This window comes from Apodemus sylvaticus, chromosome 19 (genome assembly GCF_947179515.1).
Source record: "Apodemus sylvaticus chromosome 19, mApoSyl1.1, whole genome shotgun sequence".
In the NCBI taxonomy this organism is placed as follows: domain Eukaryota; kingdom Metazoa; phylum Chordata; class Mammalia; order Rodentia; family Muridae; genus Apodemus; species Apodemus sylvaticus.
In genome coordinates, this window is record NC_067490.1 from 46,400,928 (window position 1) to 46,420,889 (window position 19,962).

General features: G+C 46.1%; 1 protein-coding gene across 1 annotated transcript in view; it reads left to right on the forward strand.

The window, feature by feature from the left end:
• Pdss2 (decaprenyl diphosphate synthase subunit 2) overlaps window positions 1-19,962 on the forward strand; it is a 211,000-nt gene that overhangs the window by 129,583 nt on the left and 61,455 nt on the right. The window contains exon 4 of the mRNA XM_052163777.1: window positions 8,217-8,291. Coding sequence (XP_052019737.1) covers window positions 8,217-8,291 — 75 coding nt within the window. The remainder of the gene's footprint in view (window positions 1-8,216; window positions 8,292-19,962) is intronic.

The window sequence follows — 19,962 nt, forward strand, 5'->3', positions numbered from 1 at the left end:
TGTGAGTTGTTGTTGTGGCTGCTGGGAGCCAAACCCAGGTCCTCTGCAAGAGCCAGGAGCTCTGGTAACCTCCGAGCTATCTCTCCAGTCCTCCTCTTTATCTCTATCCGGATTTTCCTCATAATATGGTTGGCCTGTATTTGTGTTACAATGATATTTTGGTTTTTTCTAAAATGTTTGAAAGCCAAGCTAATGCATAACTTAGGAAGCAGAGGGAAGTGGGTTTCTGTCAGTTCAAGGCCAGCTTGGTCTATGTAGAGAGTTCTAGGATAGCCAGGAATATATAGGCCCTGTCTTTAAAAGAAATTGTGTGTGTGTGTGTGTGTGAGTGTGTGTGTGACCACTGTCATCAGCATTGCTGTTAAGAGTAGCGGAGGCTGGGTATTTGGTGTTCACGTACCGCCTAGACAAAATGATAGTTCTGCGTCGCTTTGTCCTCCTGCATAGTCATAATGTAGTAACAACTGTGACTGAAACAACCTTCTGAGGGTCGGCAAGATGGCTCAGCAGGTAAAGGCGCTTGCTGTACTGGCCTCACATTTGAGGAGAGGGCCAGCTCCACAGTTCTTTTCCATCCTTCACACAAGTTATAGCACATGTGAAGGAAGTGTGTGTAGCATGTGTACACACACACACACCATAGACACAGATAATAAACTCTCGAATTGTCTTGTGTGTGTTGGTGTTTTGCCTGCTTGTGGGTCTGTGCACCACATGCATGCCTGCCCTGCAAAGGATGAAGGGGTGTTAGACCTCAGGAGCTGGAGTTAGACAGCCATGAGCTGCCATATAGGTGCTGGAATCGAGCTTACGTCCTCCGGAAGAGCAGCCTGTGCTTTGACCACTGATCCATCTCCAGCCCCACACAGACACCCTTTCAGATTACATTCACCTCCACCGTGTCGCCTTATCACGTCAGCACAGCCCGCGGAGCTTTCCTGGAGCCACAATGGCTTACATTCACCCTTTTCCCTAAAGATGTAGTTAGTTTAGTTAGTTACTTCAGCTTTTAATTCAGACTGGCCTGGTACACTGGCTAAACATCACAGCGTCCTTGAATCCCGTCCACCCGCCGGCCGCTGACTGACAGGATGCCTGAGTCACCTTTATTGAGAAAGGCACAGTTGTCCACACGGAGTGCTTACTACCATTTACTGATCTTATTTTGGCTGGTCTAGAGACTACTGACTGACAGTATCCTAGAAATCATTTTGTGGATATAACTGGGCTTGAAGCCTCTCTTAGAGAATAAAAACAGAGTATGCTGGCCTCTCCCGAGGTGGGTGCTTACAATTTCACCCAGTTCAGAAGCAGCATGGGGAAATGGGGGTCTGTTTAAGCAGCTGTAGATTTCGCCTTCATAACCGTGAGTGACTCGGAAAGCTTGGGCATCTTTAAGTCTTCTTAAGTCACTTTTACATTGTCGCTTTCCCTTTTTGTTTTTCCTTTCAGACCTTTTCTTTGTGTGGAAAAGCCAAACAGACTAACCTCATTTTGCTTTAAAACTACCTATTATATCATTCTATTTTATAACCAGCTTTTTCTCTTTAACAGTATTGATAGACATCTTTGTACAGCAATGCGAGGACCTTGTCTCCTTGGGGAGGGGTAACTCATTTCTTTTACCACTATCTACTTTTCTTTGTTTCAGTGTTTTTAACTTTTTAATTGACTGCCTGTGTTTTCCACACCTCAGGGCCCCCAGTTCCACTCGTCTCCCCACCCCTCCGTATCCACACCCTGCCCGGCAACCTCCTCCCAGAAGAAGGCAAAAGATAAAAATAATTCACTATAATAGTAATGAGACCGGTCTCCCGTGGAGGCAGTGGCGTGTCGTGTTCCTAATAATCACGCAGTATACCCTTTTCCTCTGTCAGCTTCACTCGGAAACGCTCCTTGCAAGGAATTGCCCTTGTAGCTTGCCCCCCACCCCCACCCCCCATCCCCCGGCTTCTGCCATGCTGCGATTCCCCTGTCCTCACTGGACTCCTCTCGCATCTCCTGGTGCCGCCCTGTGTCAGCAACGTCCTGCAGCCTTGTTCTGCAGGACCTTGAGTTCAGCATGGGCTCCAGCGGCTCATAGAAGACGTAGGCGTTGGAGTGAGACAACTCAGAGCCCTGGACCCGGGCCTGGCCAGTAGCGGACTGGGTCAGCGGAGCTCCAGCCTTCAGAGGCAGCTCTCAGCACGGCCAGGGTGAGAGGCGGGGCTAGCTCTCCAGAGTGCTGCAGGTCCTGAGTGGCAGGGTCAGCCCCGTGCAGCCCTAGGACACCAACATGGCCCCGACCAGGGCTGTCTGCATGGCCTTTGGTGGTGACACGGGCCTCAGCAGCCGCACGGATCAGGACAAGCTGGTCCTCACCATCCACCATCACCATTCCAGATCCTCCTCTCTTCACAGTGCACACATCATCCTGCTTCTCTTTCTCTGCCTTGCACTTGGTTGTCGCAGTGGTGCCCCACCCATTCATCGCTGCGTGGTGGCCCTGGGCCTCTAGTTCTCTTCCATTCTGGGTGTCTTCCGTGAGCCCACTCCGTATGGCAGTGACAGTGCCTCTAGGTCTCAATTTCCATTTTTTTTTTTATAAAGATAATTCGTTATAGTTCTCAGGAATCAGAACGTAGCACTGTTTTCTTTTGCTTTGCTTTAGGTTGGCTTTGTCTCGCGGTACCCAGAGTCTTGGGCATACTAAGCAAGCCTTCTGCCTCTAAGCTGCACCCCCAGTTATAGTTACATTATCTTTAGTTAGACCAACTACCGCTTTGCCAGTTATCGAGGCAGACCATCAGTCGTAATATTTTTCAATGGAAATGATCTTATCGTCATTCTCCATGCCTGAAAGCCAGCCTGGGCAACTTCATGAACTCCTTCTCCAGGATACAGTGAAAGGCAGGTTTGAATGTGGCTCAGCAGTGCAGTGCCAACCCAAATGAGGCCCTGGGTCATCCCCTGGAACACCGGAAGGAAAAGAAGGACTCATCACAGACGCCTTCTCCACGGACCCAAAGCTGAACCAGTAGGCGTTATAACATGGGAGGAGACTGCACGGAGCCCTGCCCCCTAGCGCTATAACATGGGAGGCGACTGCATGGAGCCCTGCCCCCTAGTGTTATAACATGGGAGGCGACTGCATGGAGCCCTGCCCCCTAGTGTTATAACATGGGAGGCGACTGCATGGAGCCCTGCCCCCTAGTGTTATAACATGCGAGGAGACTGCATGGAGCCCTGCCCCCTAGCGTTATAACATGGGAGGCGACTGCATGGAGCCCTTCCCCCTAGCGTTATAACATGGGAGGCGACTGCATGGAGCCCTGCCCCCTAGTGTTATAACATGGGAGGCGACTGCATGGAGCCCTGCCCCCTAGTGTTATAACATGCGAGGAGACTGCATGGAGCCCTGCCCCCTAGCGTTATAACATGGGAGGCGACTGCATGGAGCCCTGCCCCCTAGCGTTATAACATGGGAGGAGACTGCACGGAGCCCTGCCCCCTAGCGTTATAACATGGGAGGCGACTGCATGGAGCCCTGCCCCCTAGCGTTATAACATGGGAGGAGACTGCACGGAGCCCTGCCCCCTAGCGTTATAACATGGGAGGAGACTGCATGGAGCCCTGCCCCCTAGCGTTATAACATGGGAGGAGACTGCATAGAGCCCTGCCCCCTAGAAGGAGGAGACTTGCGAAGGCCCGCCCCAAAACTGGTTCTCCAATACGAAGTGGTCAGCCTTGAAAGTATATACGCACTACTTTATAGAAACTTAGCAGGCTGTATTTAAATATTTAGGAGTGAAAGAGGGTGTGTCTATGTGAACATTTAAGAGGCCATGGATTTGAGAGAGAGAGAGAGAGAGAGAGAGAGAGAGAGAACACGAGCAAGAAGGTGCATGGGCGGGGCTAGAGAGAAGAAAGGGAAGGGGGGATGGTGTGTTATAGTTTCAAAAAAAGTTATAAAAATAAAATTTGAGCATATATATATGTATATGTGTGTGTATATATATATATATATATATAGAGAGAGAGAGAGAGAGAGAGAGTAGGAGAGAGGAATTTTTAAAATATATATGTAATAGTAATATGAGGTAGTCTGTCCAAGTTCATTCATAAGAGTTTTCTCAAGTGTACCTGGTATTACAATTTAAATCAGCAGTGCCCTCAAGCACCATGGAAACACTTGGTCTTTGGTTGGTGGTATTGTTTTGGGACTTTCCGAAAGTGTCTAGCCAAAGGAAATAGGTGATTTTAATCCGTAGGGTCTGGAATCACTGGCTGCTTTCTGACAACCATCATGTAACTGCTGGCTTCTGCTGGGTGCTCCTAAGCTGTGGGCTTTTTCCTACAGTGATGAACTAGACTCTCTGAAACCATGAGCCCAGACAGCTCACTCCTTCCTGAAACTGTTTCTGTCAAGTCTTTTGCTTCACAGCAAAGCAAAAGTCACTAGTACTGTACCTTGCCTGATTGCAAAAACTGAGATTTTGGCTGGAGAGATGTCTTAGTGGTTAAGAGCACTAAATGCTCTTCCAAAAGTCCTGAGTTCAAATCCCAGCAACCACATGGTGGCTCATAACCATCTGTAATGAGATCTGATGCCCCCTTCTGGTGTGTCAGAAGGCAGCTAACAGTATACTTACATATAATAATAAATAAATCTTTAAAAAAAAAAGCTGAGATTTATGGGGTTTGTTTTGGGGGCTTAGTTTGGGTTTTTGATTGTTTGGGGTTTTTGGTGGTGCTGGTGGTTTGGTTTGGTTGTGGTTTTGTGAGGACAGGGTTTCTCTGTGTTATCCTGGCTGTCCTGGAATTCCCTCTGTAAACCATGCAGCCCTCAAACTTGGAAATCTGCCTCTCTGCCTCTCTGCCCCTCTGCCTCTCTGCCTCTCTGCCCCTCTGCCCCTCTGTCCCTCTGCCTCTGCCTCTGCCTCTGCCTCTGCCTCTGCCTCTGCCTCTGCAGTACTGGGACTAAAGGACCACATGCCTGGCAGAGATGTGTGTTTCTAATAGAATTTTCGAGCTACAGAGAACTCTAACAAACCATCTTGTGAAGCTCCCTTCGCCCTACATTCGAAGGAAAACAGAACACAGAGTTGATCAACTCCAAGTTCACAGCAGAAATAGGTAGCGAGCCTGGAACAGTATGCAGGTCATTCCTGTGTCTGCTCTGTTCTCTTGCATCTGCCTTCCCTTGGACTGCCAGGGGCTTCCACTTTGCTTTTCCCTGGGTCTGAAGAACAAAGACCTTGAATTTTTTTCAAAGTTATTCTCATCTAGAGCGTTTGGAGAGGAAGTTTCAGTGGGTTTGACTCTGAGGTTCTAGATTCCCCTCTGGGTGCCATTGTCTCCACTAGCACATAATTTAAAATTATGTGCATGCACACACAACAGGCAAATTTAAAATTATGTTTAAATATTGCACAAATGTACACGTGCACATACACACACACATAAACACACACACACACACACACACACACACACTGCATATGTAGCAGTCACAGGACAACTTGGAGAAGTCATTGACATTCTTCCTACCATGTGAATCTCGGGTCATTCACAGTCAGCCTGGCAGCAAGCGCCTTTATCACTGAGTTGATCTTGCCAGCCCTTCATAGCGCTGTTGATAACATAACAAATTATTTCCCAAGAATCTCAAGTTGGGACAGGAGCCATGGCCCTGTGGTGAAGGCACTTGCTGCTCTTGCAGAGATTCTGGATTTGGTTCCCAGCACCCAGTGAGGCAGTACCCGGTGCACACACATGCACATAAATATGTATTTTTAAAGAGTCTGAGCCAGGCATTTCAGCACTCCAAAGGCAGAGGCAGGCCTAGCCTATGTTGTGAGTTCTAGCCTGTGCTGCCTCTGTGTCAAGAAAAAAAAAAGAAAAAGAAAACAAAAGTGAAATAAATTTATTGCATTATGAATGAGCTCTATATAAATATTTGCAGTTTTAAAGAAGGATGAAAATTAAATCCATCATTCTTTGGTATAGTTGTTTAAATTAACATTCCAGGCTCCGGTAGAGCATCTCTCTGGCAGTGTACAGATTAGCTTAGGACACAGTCAGCAACTTTAGCCAGTTCCTGTTCCTAATGCTCTTCCCCTCCATTTGTCTCTCCTTTCTGGTCGCCCTAGCTAGAGAGGTACATGTTCAAGCAAAGCCATTTGTAAGTACAGGTCATTTATATATAAACTGGGACCAAACTGAAGAAAAAGGTCAGAGCAGAGGTTTCTGTTGCTTCTGCCTCGTCTGGTGTTTCAGGGGTAAAGGAAACCTTGGTTAGCCAGAGCCAGACCTGCTGTTAAAAGATCGTGCCGTCATTTTGACATTGCGCGTTGGACTTTCTCTGTGTAAACCCCTCTTCCCGTGAACAGAACTGGTCTCTGAGCCCCGACTTATTTCAAAACTATGACATCTCTTAGTGAGTGATTGGCCTGTATTATGTGTCCAGCCATCAGGGAGCTCTTGGGATGTTGCTTGTATAGACTGTAATCCAGTCAGCTGCCGTGTGTTTAGTTACAGGCTTTCATAGACCTATTGGCGATATTCAATCCTTCTGGATTTGGGAATGGGGCTTATCTGATACTTTCAGGAGAAAGACATCCATTCATTTTTCTCTCTCCCCCACTTAAATAACCCAGCACATCTGGTAGCACTGTAGGGTCGCTGTGCTTCAAGGTCCTCAGTAGCTTGTATTGCTGTAATATTCCTTAAAGTATTTAGTTACTTATAGGACAATGTTATTTGAAGAAAAGGGGGGGGGGGGAAATCCTATGGGTCATACAAATTAGATCATGTGCAGAGCTAGGGAAAAAAATGCCTTTAATCAGAAAAATGTCCATATCAGCAGCAGTATGCAATGTGAGTGTAAATAAAGGTAAATCTCCGTGTGTTAAAATTTTAAAGCAGGTCTTTTTTAAATCGATGTCATTTTCCTCTAAGAAAAATGTGTATTCAATACAAGGTACGAGAGATTAAAGTATCTCTCATGTCTCAGTGTGTACCCCTTGGCCTACTTCAGTTACAGCTATGATAAAAGCTGAAACAGAATCCTTTAATTCAATCAGAACGGAGCTAAACTTCAGGAAACCAAGAGTAGAGCTCAGATACGGACCGCACAGCACAGGAAGCTGCGTGCATGCGGAGGCTCCGTCCGTAAGAGGAGGACGGCTTGCTTTGCGGAGCTCCTGTGTGAAATGGCTGCACGGAGCACTGTCAGCTGTCTGGCTGTTTGATCCTCTTAAATTAAGATGCTTTATGTAAACAGTTACACAGAGACCTTTTACTGTTTCTGCTTGCTTCACATTGTGAAACAAATTCAACGCTTTTGATTTTTGCTTGGGTTTTTTTTTTTTTAAATAGTTCTGTCAAATTTTTCAGTGTTTATGGTATATCTGACCCAGGGGGCCCTATGCTATTTTCATAGTGCATTATTTTTATTGTTGGTGGTGTAATAGGCCCCAAGACTTTAGCACAACTGATTGCATGATGGGCGTATATTCAGGCTGTAACCCTCAGCACACAGCATAACCCGCCAGAACTAAAGCAGCAAAGCCCATAGTCCTGGGAACGCCTCTACGTGAACTAACCTTGCTTTTTGGCTTCTGTATTCTGCAGTTCTGCTCTTGGCTAACTGTTCTCGTTAACTGAAGTATGTCAATCCAGAACATGGTTCTTGTGCTTAAAATCTCACCCTGAGAAAGACTCACCCAGTGTAATTGCCAGCCGCCTAATAAAGACCTTGTATTGGCTTTACCCCATGGCCCATCAGTCCTCGTCAGTGCATCCCCACAACAGTTTGGTTTTTCAGAGGCAGGGTCTTTCTGTGTAGGCCTGACTGTTTGGGGATTTGCTATGTAGACCAGGCCAGTCTTGAACTCACTGAGATCTGCCTGACTTTGCATGGGGAGTGCTGTGATTAGGAGTGTGCACTGCCCCATCCGACTCCACAGTGTGTTTTAAGTACAATAGAGCAGACACATCTGAAAGGTGAGCTAGTTTCTTACTGTTGCTTGTTCTTTCTGTACTAAGTATGAAAATTAGCATTGTAATGACTCCCAGAATGGGATTCCTGGAGAAGTGGCCACTTGACAGAAATAAACATGCAGAAAATGAATTGGGTCAATTCATCCCGTTCAATGCTCTGTTCAGTCGCACATTGTGACGAAGTGGAGCCGCACCTTGGGTTGTTCATTGGTTTGCTTTCCTTGTCTCTCCAGGTTGTGGAGCTTCTAGCAAGTGCTCTCATGGACCTGGTGCACGGAGTCTACCAGGAGAACCATGCTTCCACCAAGGTATGGAGTTGCAGTCGTGTAAAGCATTAGGTTAAAGTACTGCTGCAGAGTGGGCGGGGCCGGGCGGCAAACATCCCTTCCTGATTTACGGTTAAACTGTAGGTGATTTTTCTTTTTCCTTCCTTCCTTTTTTTTTTTTTCAGGTTAGTGTTTTGGCTACAAACACATATCGGCTTTAGCCAATCAAAGCAACCTCGGCTCTGGCTGGAATCTCAATCTGTTCGGCCGCAGCAGCAGCCGGGCAGACACCAGGGCACTGCCGACAGGCTGTTGGCTGGCAGGAAGGACTGCTTTTGCTGAGTGGCTGGGCCAGCCTCTCCCCAGAGAAAGGAGGCTCTGTGTCAGACAGCGAGCTGGAGCATGGCTGTCAGGAAGGGTGGGTGCGGGAGTGAACCGTCTTTTATATCCAAGGTCCAGAAATTTACTGCATTATTAGAGTCGCTGTGGTAGAAACTAGGACAGTTGCACAGTTGGGTTGTTTTGATTAATTTTATAGGTTTAGAATTAGGGCTTTTTGACTCATTTAACAGGTCATGTCAAGAAAGGTTAGGTTTTATTTCCTTAGAATGCAGTTATTTCATTTCAGTGGGAGATTAGACGTGAAGTGCATGCTTCGTTGCCCTGCGCCGCCATTTGCCATGATATCTGCTGTCCGCGGGATTCCTCCCGATGTGTCATTACTGTAACTTCCGTAACTCCTGCATTAGCAAGCTATCACTCACTGCAAATTAGGAAAAAATATGCTTGTGCGCACATCCTAAGCATTAACCCGTCCACTTGAAAAAAATAGAGGCAAATTTTACTAAAAGTGAATCTAGGGCATGAGCAACTTAGATTTAAAAATAAATTAAATCTGAAGTATAACTCAGGGGCTCTGGAAGGTTACAGCAGTCGTCCGTGAAATGTGAAGCATTGTGTATCTCGGACATTGCTAACATTTGACTCGGGGACGGGCGCACCGTCCCTGTGAGGCGTCTGAACTCACCTCAGCAGCACATTGGAATGTGGGGACCTCACAAGATGAGGACCGCACTGAGCTGTGTTTGCAAGACTTTAAAGACAAGAGTGGCTCTCTGTGTGGCGGGTGGAGGGGCAGGGGGGACTTATGATCCCGATGTACTCACTGGAAGTCACCTTGCACATAATATGAAGATGATAACCAATAAGCAAGCGGCATTTTAAATGCTTCTTCATTTGTTCTTCACAAAAGTCCTGAGAGGGCGGATGCCGCCCTCATTGTGAGATGTGAAAATGGCGGCTTAGAGAAGATTGAATGCCTGCTCCAGGTTACACAACTTACCTGGGATTCGAACTTAAAACCCTATACTCTTAGCCTTTCTTATTCTACCCCCGCTCTACCCTGGCTAACCGTGGTTTGACAGCTTCCACTGGCCATGCCTGCAGTCTCCCCAAGCCACTGCTACAGCGATCTGTGGTGCAGCTGGGACACTGTTCCCACCTGGACGACGGCTCTGAGGCATCCAACGCAGCCCCAGCCCCACAGAGAGTGCGCATTAATTGCTGGTGTCTGTTAGTTTTGTTTTTGAGCGCATTTGTTTGTTGAGACAAGATGTCACGATAAGTTTGGCTGGACTCACACAGGCTGCTGTGTGTTTAAGGCTAGCCTGAGCTAACATGATAACGTCTAGGCCTGAGATACTGAGACTGTCTGAAAACACAGAAGCAAGCAAGCACACACACCAAGTAATCCTCCTGCCTCTGCCAGTCATGGCCTTCCCTGTCCTGAGGGACACATCACACACACTTAAGGCCTTGAGTGAGCGTGTTGTTGGCGTGCTCTCTGAACTTACCCGCTCTTTACTCTCCGTGCACCGTAATTACCCCACTCACTAATCATCGCAGGAGGATGTTCAGCTTCCTGTGTCTGACAGCCTAACGGCGACATAATGACTTACTCCGCAGATTCGACAGTGAGGTTGCTCTCCTTACCTGAGATGAACAGGCGCATCCTTGGGAGACGGTCTCATGTTATAGAAGAAAGTCTTACAATTTAGAGCTGATAATAGCATCCAAATTTAATGTCTGAATCTTAGTCATTAATATGTTTGAGGGTTAGATTTAAACTTAGAGTTTGCTTTTTTTTAAATTAGATTCCAAGTCTCATGAGGTTTTTAAAATTCATAATCTGTTTGGAAAAAGAATAGAAGAAGAAGCAACAAAGGCTTTGAAGGGTTACTGATGTCAAGGGACAGCCACTGAGCAAGCACCGTTTGCTGGTTTTACCATTAGCTAATAAATTTCCCTTAAAAATGTATAGAGTACTGGCTTGTCCGTCTGCCCTCCCAGCTCCCCAGACAGAGCCCTTTAAAGCACTGAGTCTTTTCAAAGCAGTTAAGATGCAGAATATAGCTAAACCCTTTGAAGATTAGTTATTTTTTAATAATGAAAATAAAAAGGCATAGTTGACCACAGCAGACATTAATACAGCCTTCATTTGCACCCCAGGTTCAATTTAAGTTAACCCCATTTTCCTTCCTAACCAGAACCCTCACCCACCCCTTCCTGTTACAGTGGAAGGAACTGCTTCAGAGGCAAAGACAAAGAGAGATCACCACACACACACACACACACCACACACACACACACCAGGCTGGCAGGCTCCGGCATACTGAGAAGTTGCCACAAACCGAGGTCATATGGAAGGTGAGGTCAGCCACACCATGACCACACACACCATGCTGAGGTCAGCCTCCCCACGCCGGGGTCAGCCTCCCCACGCCGAGGTCAGCCTCCACAGGCAGTCTCAAGGCAATTCATGGCGCAGGAGAATTGCTTTGTAAGTCAAGTTAAGCTGCAGACCGTCCATCTCACCTCAGGGTAGGAGAATACAACAGTGCTCTGTTTTCTTTGTGCCAAGTTAATGCAGTAATGGAGATCAGGTAGTGGCAGCGTAGCTTTCTGTGGTGTGGCGTCTATGGGGCAGGTAGGAGCATTAAAGCACGAGAGAATTGGAACTGGGCTTTGTAAATCACTTTCTCCAGAAGTTAGGACCTAATTCCCCACAGCAATGAAGCAAAGAACGTAAATTACTAGTACTTAGTAGATTGCAGGTAAGTTGTGATCATGGAAATATGCAAAGTAATTCAGGAGACTTTGTTCAACTCATGAAAAAGATATTTGTATGTTTGCATTTGCTAGGTTATGAACCATTTCTTCCTTACCATAATAGTTAGCCCTTGGACTTCTTAAAAATATACCAAAGGAAAAAATTTTACCCATTTTGTCTAATTAAAGAACCCTTTAATCCCAGCATTTGGGAGGCAGAGGCCAGCCTGATCTACAGAGTTCCAGAGTTCCAGAGTTCCAGGCCAACCAGGGACAACAAACAGTATGACCCTGTCTCAAAAAAAAATTTTTTTTTTTAAAGTTGGGGCTGAAGAGATGGCCCAGTGGTTAAGCCTTGTAGTCCTTTCAGTTTCCAGCATCCACATTAGGCACCTCACAACTGCCTGTGACTCATTTCAAGGAGTCTGAGGCACTCTGGCTTCCTGGGGCACCTGAAGTTATGCATGAGTCTGTGCATAACATAAACTCAGGTAGGCACACATACACACACACACACACACACATATATATACACACATATATATATGTGTGTATACACATACACACACACACACACAAATAACCAATTAATCTGAAAAGAAGTGAGGAGGAAAAGAGAAGGAAAAAAATCAACGAAGCAATTAAGTAGAGAAGCACTTGGAAGTGGCCATTCGCCATATGTTTTGCCAGCCCAGGCCGCCTTGTTACACAGTCTCCAGTTCTCACACCACTTCCTTTTTATAGAAAGGAATAAAAGTTCTTCTTCAACATTCCCAACTATTCATAGATTTAAAAGCAGGCAGCTGTCTGCAATAATTCAGATATAGTCAGTGGAATTCTATAAGCCTCATCTTATACATTAGTGATACAAAGGGGACTCCTGCTGATCCTACCCCTAAGAAAACTACCAGAGGGTACCGCAGATGTTCTTCATCTTTGTAATGATAGTGCTGTGTGGTTTTAAGGTTAAGGCCAAGACTAGACCTTTTGTTCATAGACTGCTGATAGCATACGGCCAGGATACATCTCTGACCCGAGGGAGGGCCAGTGCCGGGACAGGGGCCAGGGCTTTCTGCTTGCTAGGCAAGTGCTTTGCAAGTGTAAGCTCTGCTTATACAAAGTACTCAGGTCTCACTGTACTTGATAAATAGAGATTTTACCATCGGCTTTGATTTCACAAATCAAAGTATGTTAACATTTTGACAGAGACACATTGCTGCTGTCGCAGTAGCACCTGTTTCCTCATTAGTGAAGCCCCCACGTGGTCAGTAAGGAACTGGACACACTGCCCACATAGTGCACAGACCTGTGGTCTCAACACTCAGGGCAGAGGAGGATTAACGGAAGCTCAAGACAGACCTGCTCTACACAAGGAGGTCCAGGCCAACCAGAGCTGCATGAGACGCGGTCTCCACACGTAAAGCACAGGTGCGCACCGATACAAAAAGCCAGGAGGAAAACAAGAGATTCCCAGGGCCTAGATGGTGGCTCGCAACCATCCGTCACTCCAGTCCCAGGAGGTCTGCTGCCCTCTTCTGGCACATGCAGATACCTGCAGGCAAAGTACCTATTTACATAAAATAATAAAATAAAATTTCCTCTTAAAAATGTTTTCAAAGTATGAGTTAGTGTCTATTTATTAGTTTCTTCATAGTACTATTCTGCTTATTACTGAACCGTTCCATGAATTTTATGTTTTGTATTTTTAAGTAGAATAACATTTTCATGGAATTCTGCTGTATTTCATTCACAGTTTGCATTAAAAAAATATAATAATCTAGAGTTAAAGGTTAAGTTTGGTGGTGAAGTACTTGCTAGAATATGCCAAGACCCTAGTTACAAAAGCTCACACAGATAAAACCCAGTTCTCCCTACCAAAAACATGACTATCTTATATACACGTGTGTTCTTTACATATAACAGCGTATATGTAAAAATAACAATAATTAGAGGAGAGGTCGTGAATTTGAGAGGAACTCGGAGAGTTGCGTGGAGGACATGAGATGGGTGGAAATGATGTAAGTACAGGATTCATGGGTGAAATTCTCAAAACTTTTTAATTAACTAATTAATTAATATTAGGATATGCTTTTCTGTCCTTAGCAAAGCCTGCTTGTGAAGTTGGCCTCAGGCTGCCCTTGGGGTCCTGGAGTCTTGGAGCTTGTCCCCACTCTGAGATAAACCAGTTCACAGTGCCTTTACTGCTTCTGCAGCAGGTTTATGCTGAACACCAGTTTCTCTGGGAATCTGGAGTTTTCTTGCACTCTAGGCAAAGAGAGCCTTTACGAGCAGCCCTGAGCAAAACCCAGGCCCGAGTCTGCAGTGACTGACCACATTTCGTGCACAGCTCACACTTACTGTCGAGTGCCAAGCATGCTCTGCTGCGGTGTTCCGCTGAGATGCCTCTAGACTCCAGCCGCCAAGACCCCTTCCCTTTACTGCTTCTCCTTTGTGCCCTTTCACGTGTGTGTGTGTGTGTGTGTGTAAAAAGGCATTAGCCTGACTGTCCTGAAACTTAACTCTGCACAGTGACTCTTCCTAATATCATCAACCTAAGAGAGAGCGGGAGGGAGGGAGGAAGAGGAAGAGGAGAGGGAGAGAGATAGGGAGGTAGGGAAAGAGAGAGAGAGAGAGAGAGAAAGAGAGGGGGAGGGAGGGAGAGGTGGGAGAGAGAGGGAGGGAGGAGGAAGGGAAGGGAGAGAAAGCTCTTAGTGGTTCAGAACACTGACTGACCCTCAGATGACTCTGGTCTGGTTCCCAGTACATGGAGACTCATAACCTTCGTTGTTGTTGTTGTTGTTGTTGTTGTCATCATCGTTGTCGTCCACATCCCTGCCAGCAGCGGCTTTCAGAAACCACGTCTGCAAACCCGGTTGGGAGTGTTTTAATAGCGATCCTGCTTAATTATTTTTATCTTAATCAAAAGTATTACCATCTGGTGGGGTTGTTGTTGTTGTTATTTTCTTTCTTTTTTTTAATCATCCTTAACAACTTTTAAGTCTCTTTCTACAAGAATGTAAGTACCGCTGTGTTTCTAGTACCAAAGCAGTACCTGGCCTGCCAGTAGTAGTCCCAGCCACCTGTTGCTAAAGTAATTATTTAGAAGGCCCCCAAGTGATGGTAATGGAAGATTTTTGCCACCTCTTTGGGAAAGACTATTAATATACAATAGACTGGGAATATTTAAAGTGTACTATCTGATGTCTAGGCATATACAAGGACCAAAGAAATTATCACAATTAAATTGATAGGCATATACCACCCCAATGGTTTCTTCTTTTGTATTTCTCCATCCTGTACCCTCTGCTGCGAGCCATAGACAATCTATCATCACTCTAAATTAGTTTGCATGTTTGTAGAACTATGTACATGGATCTAGAACTATCAACCCTTTGACTGGGGTCTTTGAACAGTTACTTTGAAATGTATCCATACTACAAATCTGAATAGTTTGTTTCTGCTAAATGGTATTCAGTTTTAAGCATCTAACACAGTCTGCGATCCACCTGTTGGGGAAAATTTGAGATATTTTCAGTGTTAGAGTATTCCAAATGAAGCTATTGGGAACATTCATGTGTGAAGTCTATATAAAAAAAGAAAAATGGACTTTGATTTCTCTTGGGTTTACCTAGGGATAACTAGGTTGTTATTTATTTTCCTTTGTATAGAAAACTAGCAGTGGGCTTTATGTGTCATACAATGGGTATATCGTGCTCTGTGGTGGCTAGTTTCCATCAGCTTGACCAGGCTAGAGTCACTGTGGAAGAGAAAACGTCTCCACCAGGTGGGCCCGTGGTGAACTTTCTTGATTGATGATTGATGGGAGAGGACCCTGCTTACTCTAGCTGGTGCCTCCCCTGGGCTGGTGGCCCTGGGCGCCATAGGAAAGCAGGCTAAGCGAGCATGGGGAGCAAGCCAGTCAGCAGCACCCCCCATGGCCTCTGCATCCACCCCTGCCTCCAGGTTCCTCTCCTGACTCCTCTCAGTAATGGACAGTTGCCTGAAGATGCAAATGAAATCGTTCCTTTCCCCTGCAAGCTGCTGCAGTCATGGTGTTTTAGCCCAGCAGTGGAAGCCCGAAGCCATGTCTTCACCTGCTGAGCCATGTCATTGGCCCACTTTCCATTCCATCAGCCGTGGGTGACAATTCTGGTTGTCCCTTGCCTCATTAAAACTTAATCTGATCAGTATTTAATATCTTAACCACTCTAAAATATAATTTTGCAGTTTTTGCTCATTGTGGTGTGAGAGAGAGAGGAGAGAGACTACCTGAGGTAAGTGGGTAAGTGAGTCATGAAGGCTTGGCCACAGGGGCTGGCCGGTTGGAGTAAGAGCTGCCCTCGCGGAACATGGCAAGTCTTATCTTGGGGTTATTAACAGGGAAGTAGACGTAATAGACATAACCTCTAGGTTAGATCATCAGCTTTAGGGCGGTTTGTAAATATACAAGTTCTGTGTCTTTTATCTGGGAACTGAAAAATCAAAGGTGGGGTAGAAACCCCCGATTGAGATTAAAATAATTAATAATACAACAGGTAATATTGGTAGAAAAAATATGCCCTAGATCACTGTCATTACTAAATGTATTTCAAGGTAATCCAAAGTCACAAGGGTTTTTTTTTTTAACATTTTATTTTTTATTTTGTATGTGTGTATATGTGTGCCACAGTGGCAATCATGTTAAGGTCAGAAGATAAAGTTAGACAGCCACTTCCCCCCATCATCTCAGTTCTGGGAATTGAAATAAGGTCATCAGGCTTGGCAGCAAATGCCCTTTCTGCTGACCATCTTGCAGACCCGACACCACTAGTTTTTCAAAATGGTTCTTTATGTAGCCAGTTGAAAAATGTAGAAACAGTCTTGCTTACTGGTTGCAACAAAAGCAATTAATCTTCCAAACTCTTGTCTTCAACTCTAACAAACATCTCCAAAGAAATCATTATATTGCCTCTGCAGAGCTGGGTCAAAAGGAGGATACTGTATCAGGGCAGTCTGCCATATCTGGACAGGAACCTGGAGGCAGGAGCCGATGGCTGCGAAGATGCTGCTTTCTGGCTTCCTCCTGGCTTGCTCAGCCTGCTTTCCTATGTAACCCAGGACCAGCGCCCAGGGATGGCACCCCCCACAGTGAGCCGGGCCCTCCCACAGCAATCAAGAAAACACCACAGGCCAGTCTAAGGGGACGTTTTCTCAGTTGAAGTTTCCCCCCTTAGGAAATGATTCTGGCTTGGGTCTAGTTGCCATAAATTGAACCAGCACAATGTTGTGTTGTTTTGTTCTGTTTTGCTTTTTTTCATTTCTTCAAAGCAGACCTAAATCAGGCACTCTTGATAAAATGCTTATTAGTAAACATACTGACTCTCTGCCGGTGCCAAAAACATATACTGAGTACTCCTAGACATGCAAACCAAGGCTTCAGTTACAGCAACAGCCCAGACCTGCCTGTGAGATCTGAAAGTGTGCAGAGCTCCGAGACGCGTGCGCAGGAAAACCCTGCACAGCAACATATCCCTAAATGATGTGCAAGTCGCACTGCAGAGAGGCTGTGCGTGCAAGAAGAGAGAGGACAGCCCGCTAAGAACCCGCCAGTTTCAGAGGGTGTTCCGCGGCTGGGCATGGAGCTGCCCTCCGGTAATTCCTGTAGTTTGAGCCCTGCCTGCCTCGGGACAAAGCGGAGGGGAAGGGGCTCTTGGAGAAGGTAACTTTGTTATCTCCAAACTCAGTCTTAGAAGTAGAGCAGAAATGAGTCAGAAGGGAGCTGGGAAGATGGCACACTCGCCTGAGGACCTGGGTCTAAAGCCCTCGCATCTGTGGAATGTGGGTGAATGTCTGAATCCCCAGTGCTGGATGGGGGCTGGGTGGGCGGAGCTCAAAAACAGACTGCCATCTATCTCCCTGGAGCCCAGTCAGCGAACCTCAGCAAACAAAAAAGGCAAAGAACAACTTAGAGAGCCGCCTGGCTGCACACGTGTGGGGCGGTGAGGGGACTGTTGGAGTTTTATCATGTCAGGAGTTGACATGTGTCAACTGGACACTGACTCAGATGTCAGACCTACTTACTCATGTCACATGACTTTGAGCATGTGTTGTGTGGAAGCCACTAGATGTGCAAGAACTTGATAACAAACGTTTTTACATATATTTAAAGGAAAATAGATAGGCTAGGAGCTTTAAGTATGAAGCGGTAAGCGTTAAGATACTCTAGGGTGTCTTTCATTGGTCCATTACTCAAAACGTGTCCCTTGTATTATACCCAAGACATGCACTAATGAGCTAATAAAATGTGTCATCTCGTGTTTATTGTCTGCTGGGCATCTGTTCAAGCTCATATCACAAGTCCAAGACTTTGAAGCATCGCACAGTGGTGATGAGAGTAATACCTATAATTTTACTAGCATTCTTTTTTTTTTCCAAGTAGAAACAGTTTTAAATCAATTGTTAAATATTGAATGTATTCCAATTTGAAGACAAATGAGAGTAATTTTAAAAGGCTTGTTCTCGTTATAAAGTATACTCACAAATTATACAGTTTTAAAAATAAAACAAATCACTAGATATCCAGCCCCACATTTAAAAAGCAAAGTACTGGCTGGGACGTGGCGCAGGGTAAAGTGCTTGCTGCGCACACCCGTGGCCCTGAGCCCCTCGAGCAACCACATAAAAGCCAGGCTTCGAAGCACTCAAGAGGCAGAGGCAGGCAGATGTCCGAGTTTGAGGCCAGCCTGTTCTTCATAGTGAGTTTCTAGCCAGCCAGACCTGCACAGTGATACCTTGAGCAAAGAAGTAATTGTTTCGGAGATTTATTTGTATTTTAATTGTGTGTGTGTGTGTGTGTCCCTTCGCCTGTCTGTATGAAGATTTGTGCAGCGGAGCACTGACAGTCTGAACCTAGAGGTGTCAAATCCCTGCACCTGGAGTTACAGGTGGTGTGTGGCACTCGATGTAGGTGCTAGGAATAAACTCAGGTCCTCTGCAAAAGCAGAGGTCAGGATCTCCTGCAGCATCCCCCCCAAATAGCTTTTATAAATAATTAGGTATAAAGACATGGAGAAAGATTCACCCAGTCCTGAATGCATGCACACACACACACACACACACAAACACACACACACACACAGTATGTATGTATGTATGTATGTATGTATGTATGTATGCCACATGAGAGATTTGTCAGGGCAGGCGGTATACAAGAGGCGAGAGCTTGATAAGGAGTGTGCGCAGAGGGAAACTACAAGGCCTGTGGTGACAATGGAGATGTGTTGCATGGGTGGCTAGTGATGACCCGGCTGCTCGTGCTGAGCCATCTGATTTTGAGGTGGAATGGAATAGAAAACCAGAATGCAGATTATTTTTTTAAAAACAAAAAATTAAAAAAAAAACTTTTAAGGCAATATGTTAACATTCTGGTTTTTAATACCATGTTGAAAAAGATGGGAAGAAGTGTATAAAAATGCCTATTAGTCTCTAATCAACTGGCTTTACTGCAAAGACAGGAAGATCGCTGCCGGTATCTGGCCAACCAGCTGGGGCTGCCGTGCTCAGTCAACCTTTATTTTATCACAGTCTGGAGGCTGCACATCTAAACTTGCAGGCAGTTCAGTCTCCTGTGAGAGCTCTGACATCCCCTGTCTGGCTGTGTCCTCACAGCAAAGAAAGACAGCAGACGGAGTCTGTGGAGCGGTAGGGAGTTCTTTGGTATCTAATAATGACTGAGGGCACTAATCGCATTAGGTCGGGACCACCTGCTTATTCCCTTATGTGACCTTGACTGCTTTCTTATGCAGAGATAGCCATGCTCAGAATTACAGCTTCAGCGTTACCGTTGAGAGGACTAGGCATGCGTCTGAGGCAGTCGTCAAAAAGAGAACCTTACTCGTGCACATACTCCGACCGACCGACCGACCGACCGACCGACCGTCAGTCAGTGGTTCGGAGGCTACACTTGGCTCTGCCCCCTGCCTTAAGCTAAGCTTTTTACGTAGGTCAGGGTGCAACAGAAAGAAAGACAACTAGCCGATCAGGGAAATGGCATCTATGGTTGCAATGACGTCTCACTTTTCACTTGCTAACAGTGAAATAATAATTCTGGTCAGTGGCGAGACAGTCGATGCTCTCAGACTTGCCTGGTCGGTATACGGCTCAGAAGCTTCTTTCTGGAAAGTACGTTGGCAGAGTGTTGTAAGAGACTAAAATGTTTAGACTGTTGGGCCGATAAATCTAGTCATGGACTCCGTCTGTGGCTGCCAGGCTCCAGGGTCATCGGTGAGCCCCACCCCCTAGGGTTCCTGTGCTCGCCTTGCCTTCCCACATGGGGGTCTAAAGGCACAGGAAGCTCCCTGTGGCCTTGTGCTCATGAGCCACTCACTCCCGTTGGGAAACCAGTTGTCGAGTCATGTGAGTTGCCCCACAGCAGGGCCCGTGTGCGGGGAACTAAAGCCTGCTGCCAGGATCCCCGGATCTAGAGAGAGGATTCGTTTTCAGCACTGTTACCAAATGAAAGAGGAAAGCGTGCTGCCTCAGCTGACTGGCTGAGCAGTGAGCTCCAGGGCCTGCCTGGCTCTGCCCTTCTCTCCCACCGCTGCAGCCAGAGCTACAGACACATGCA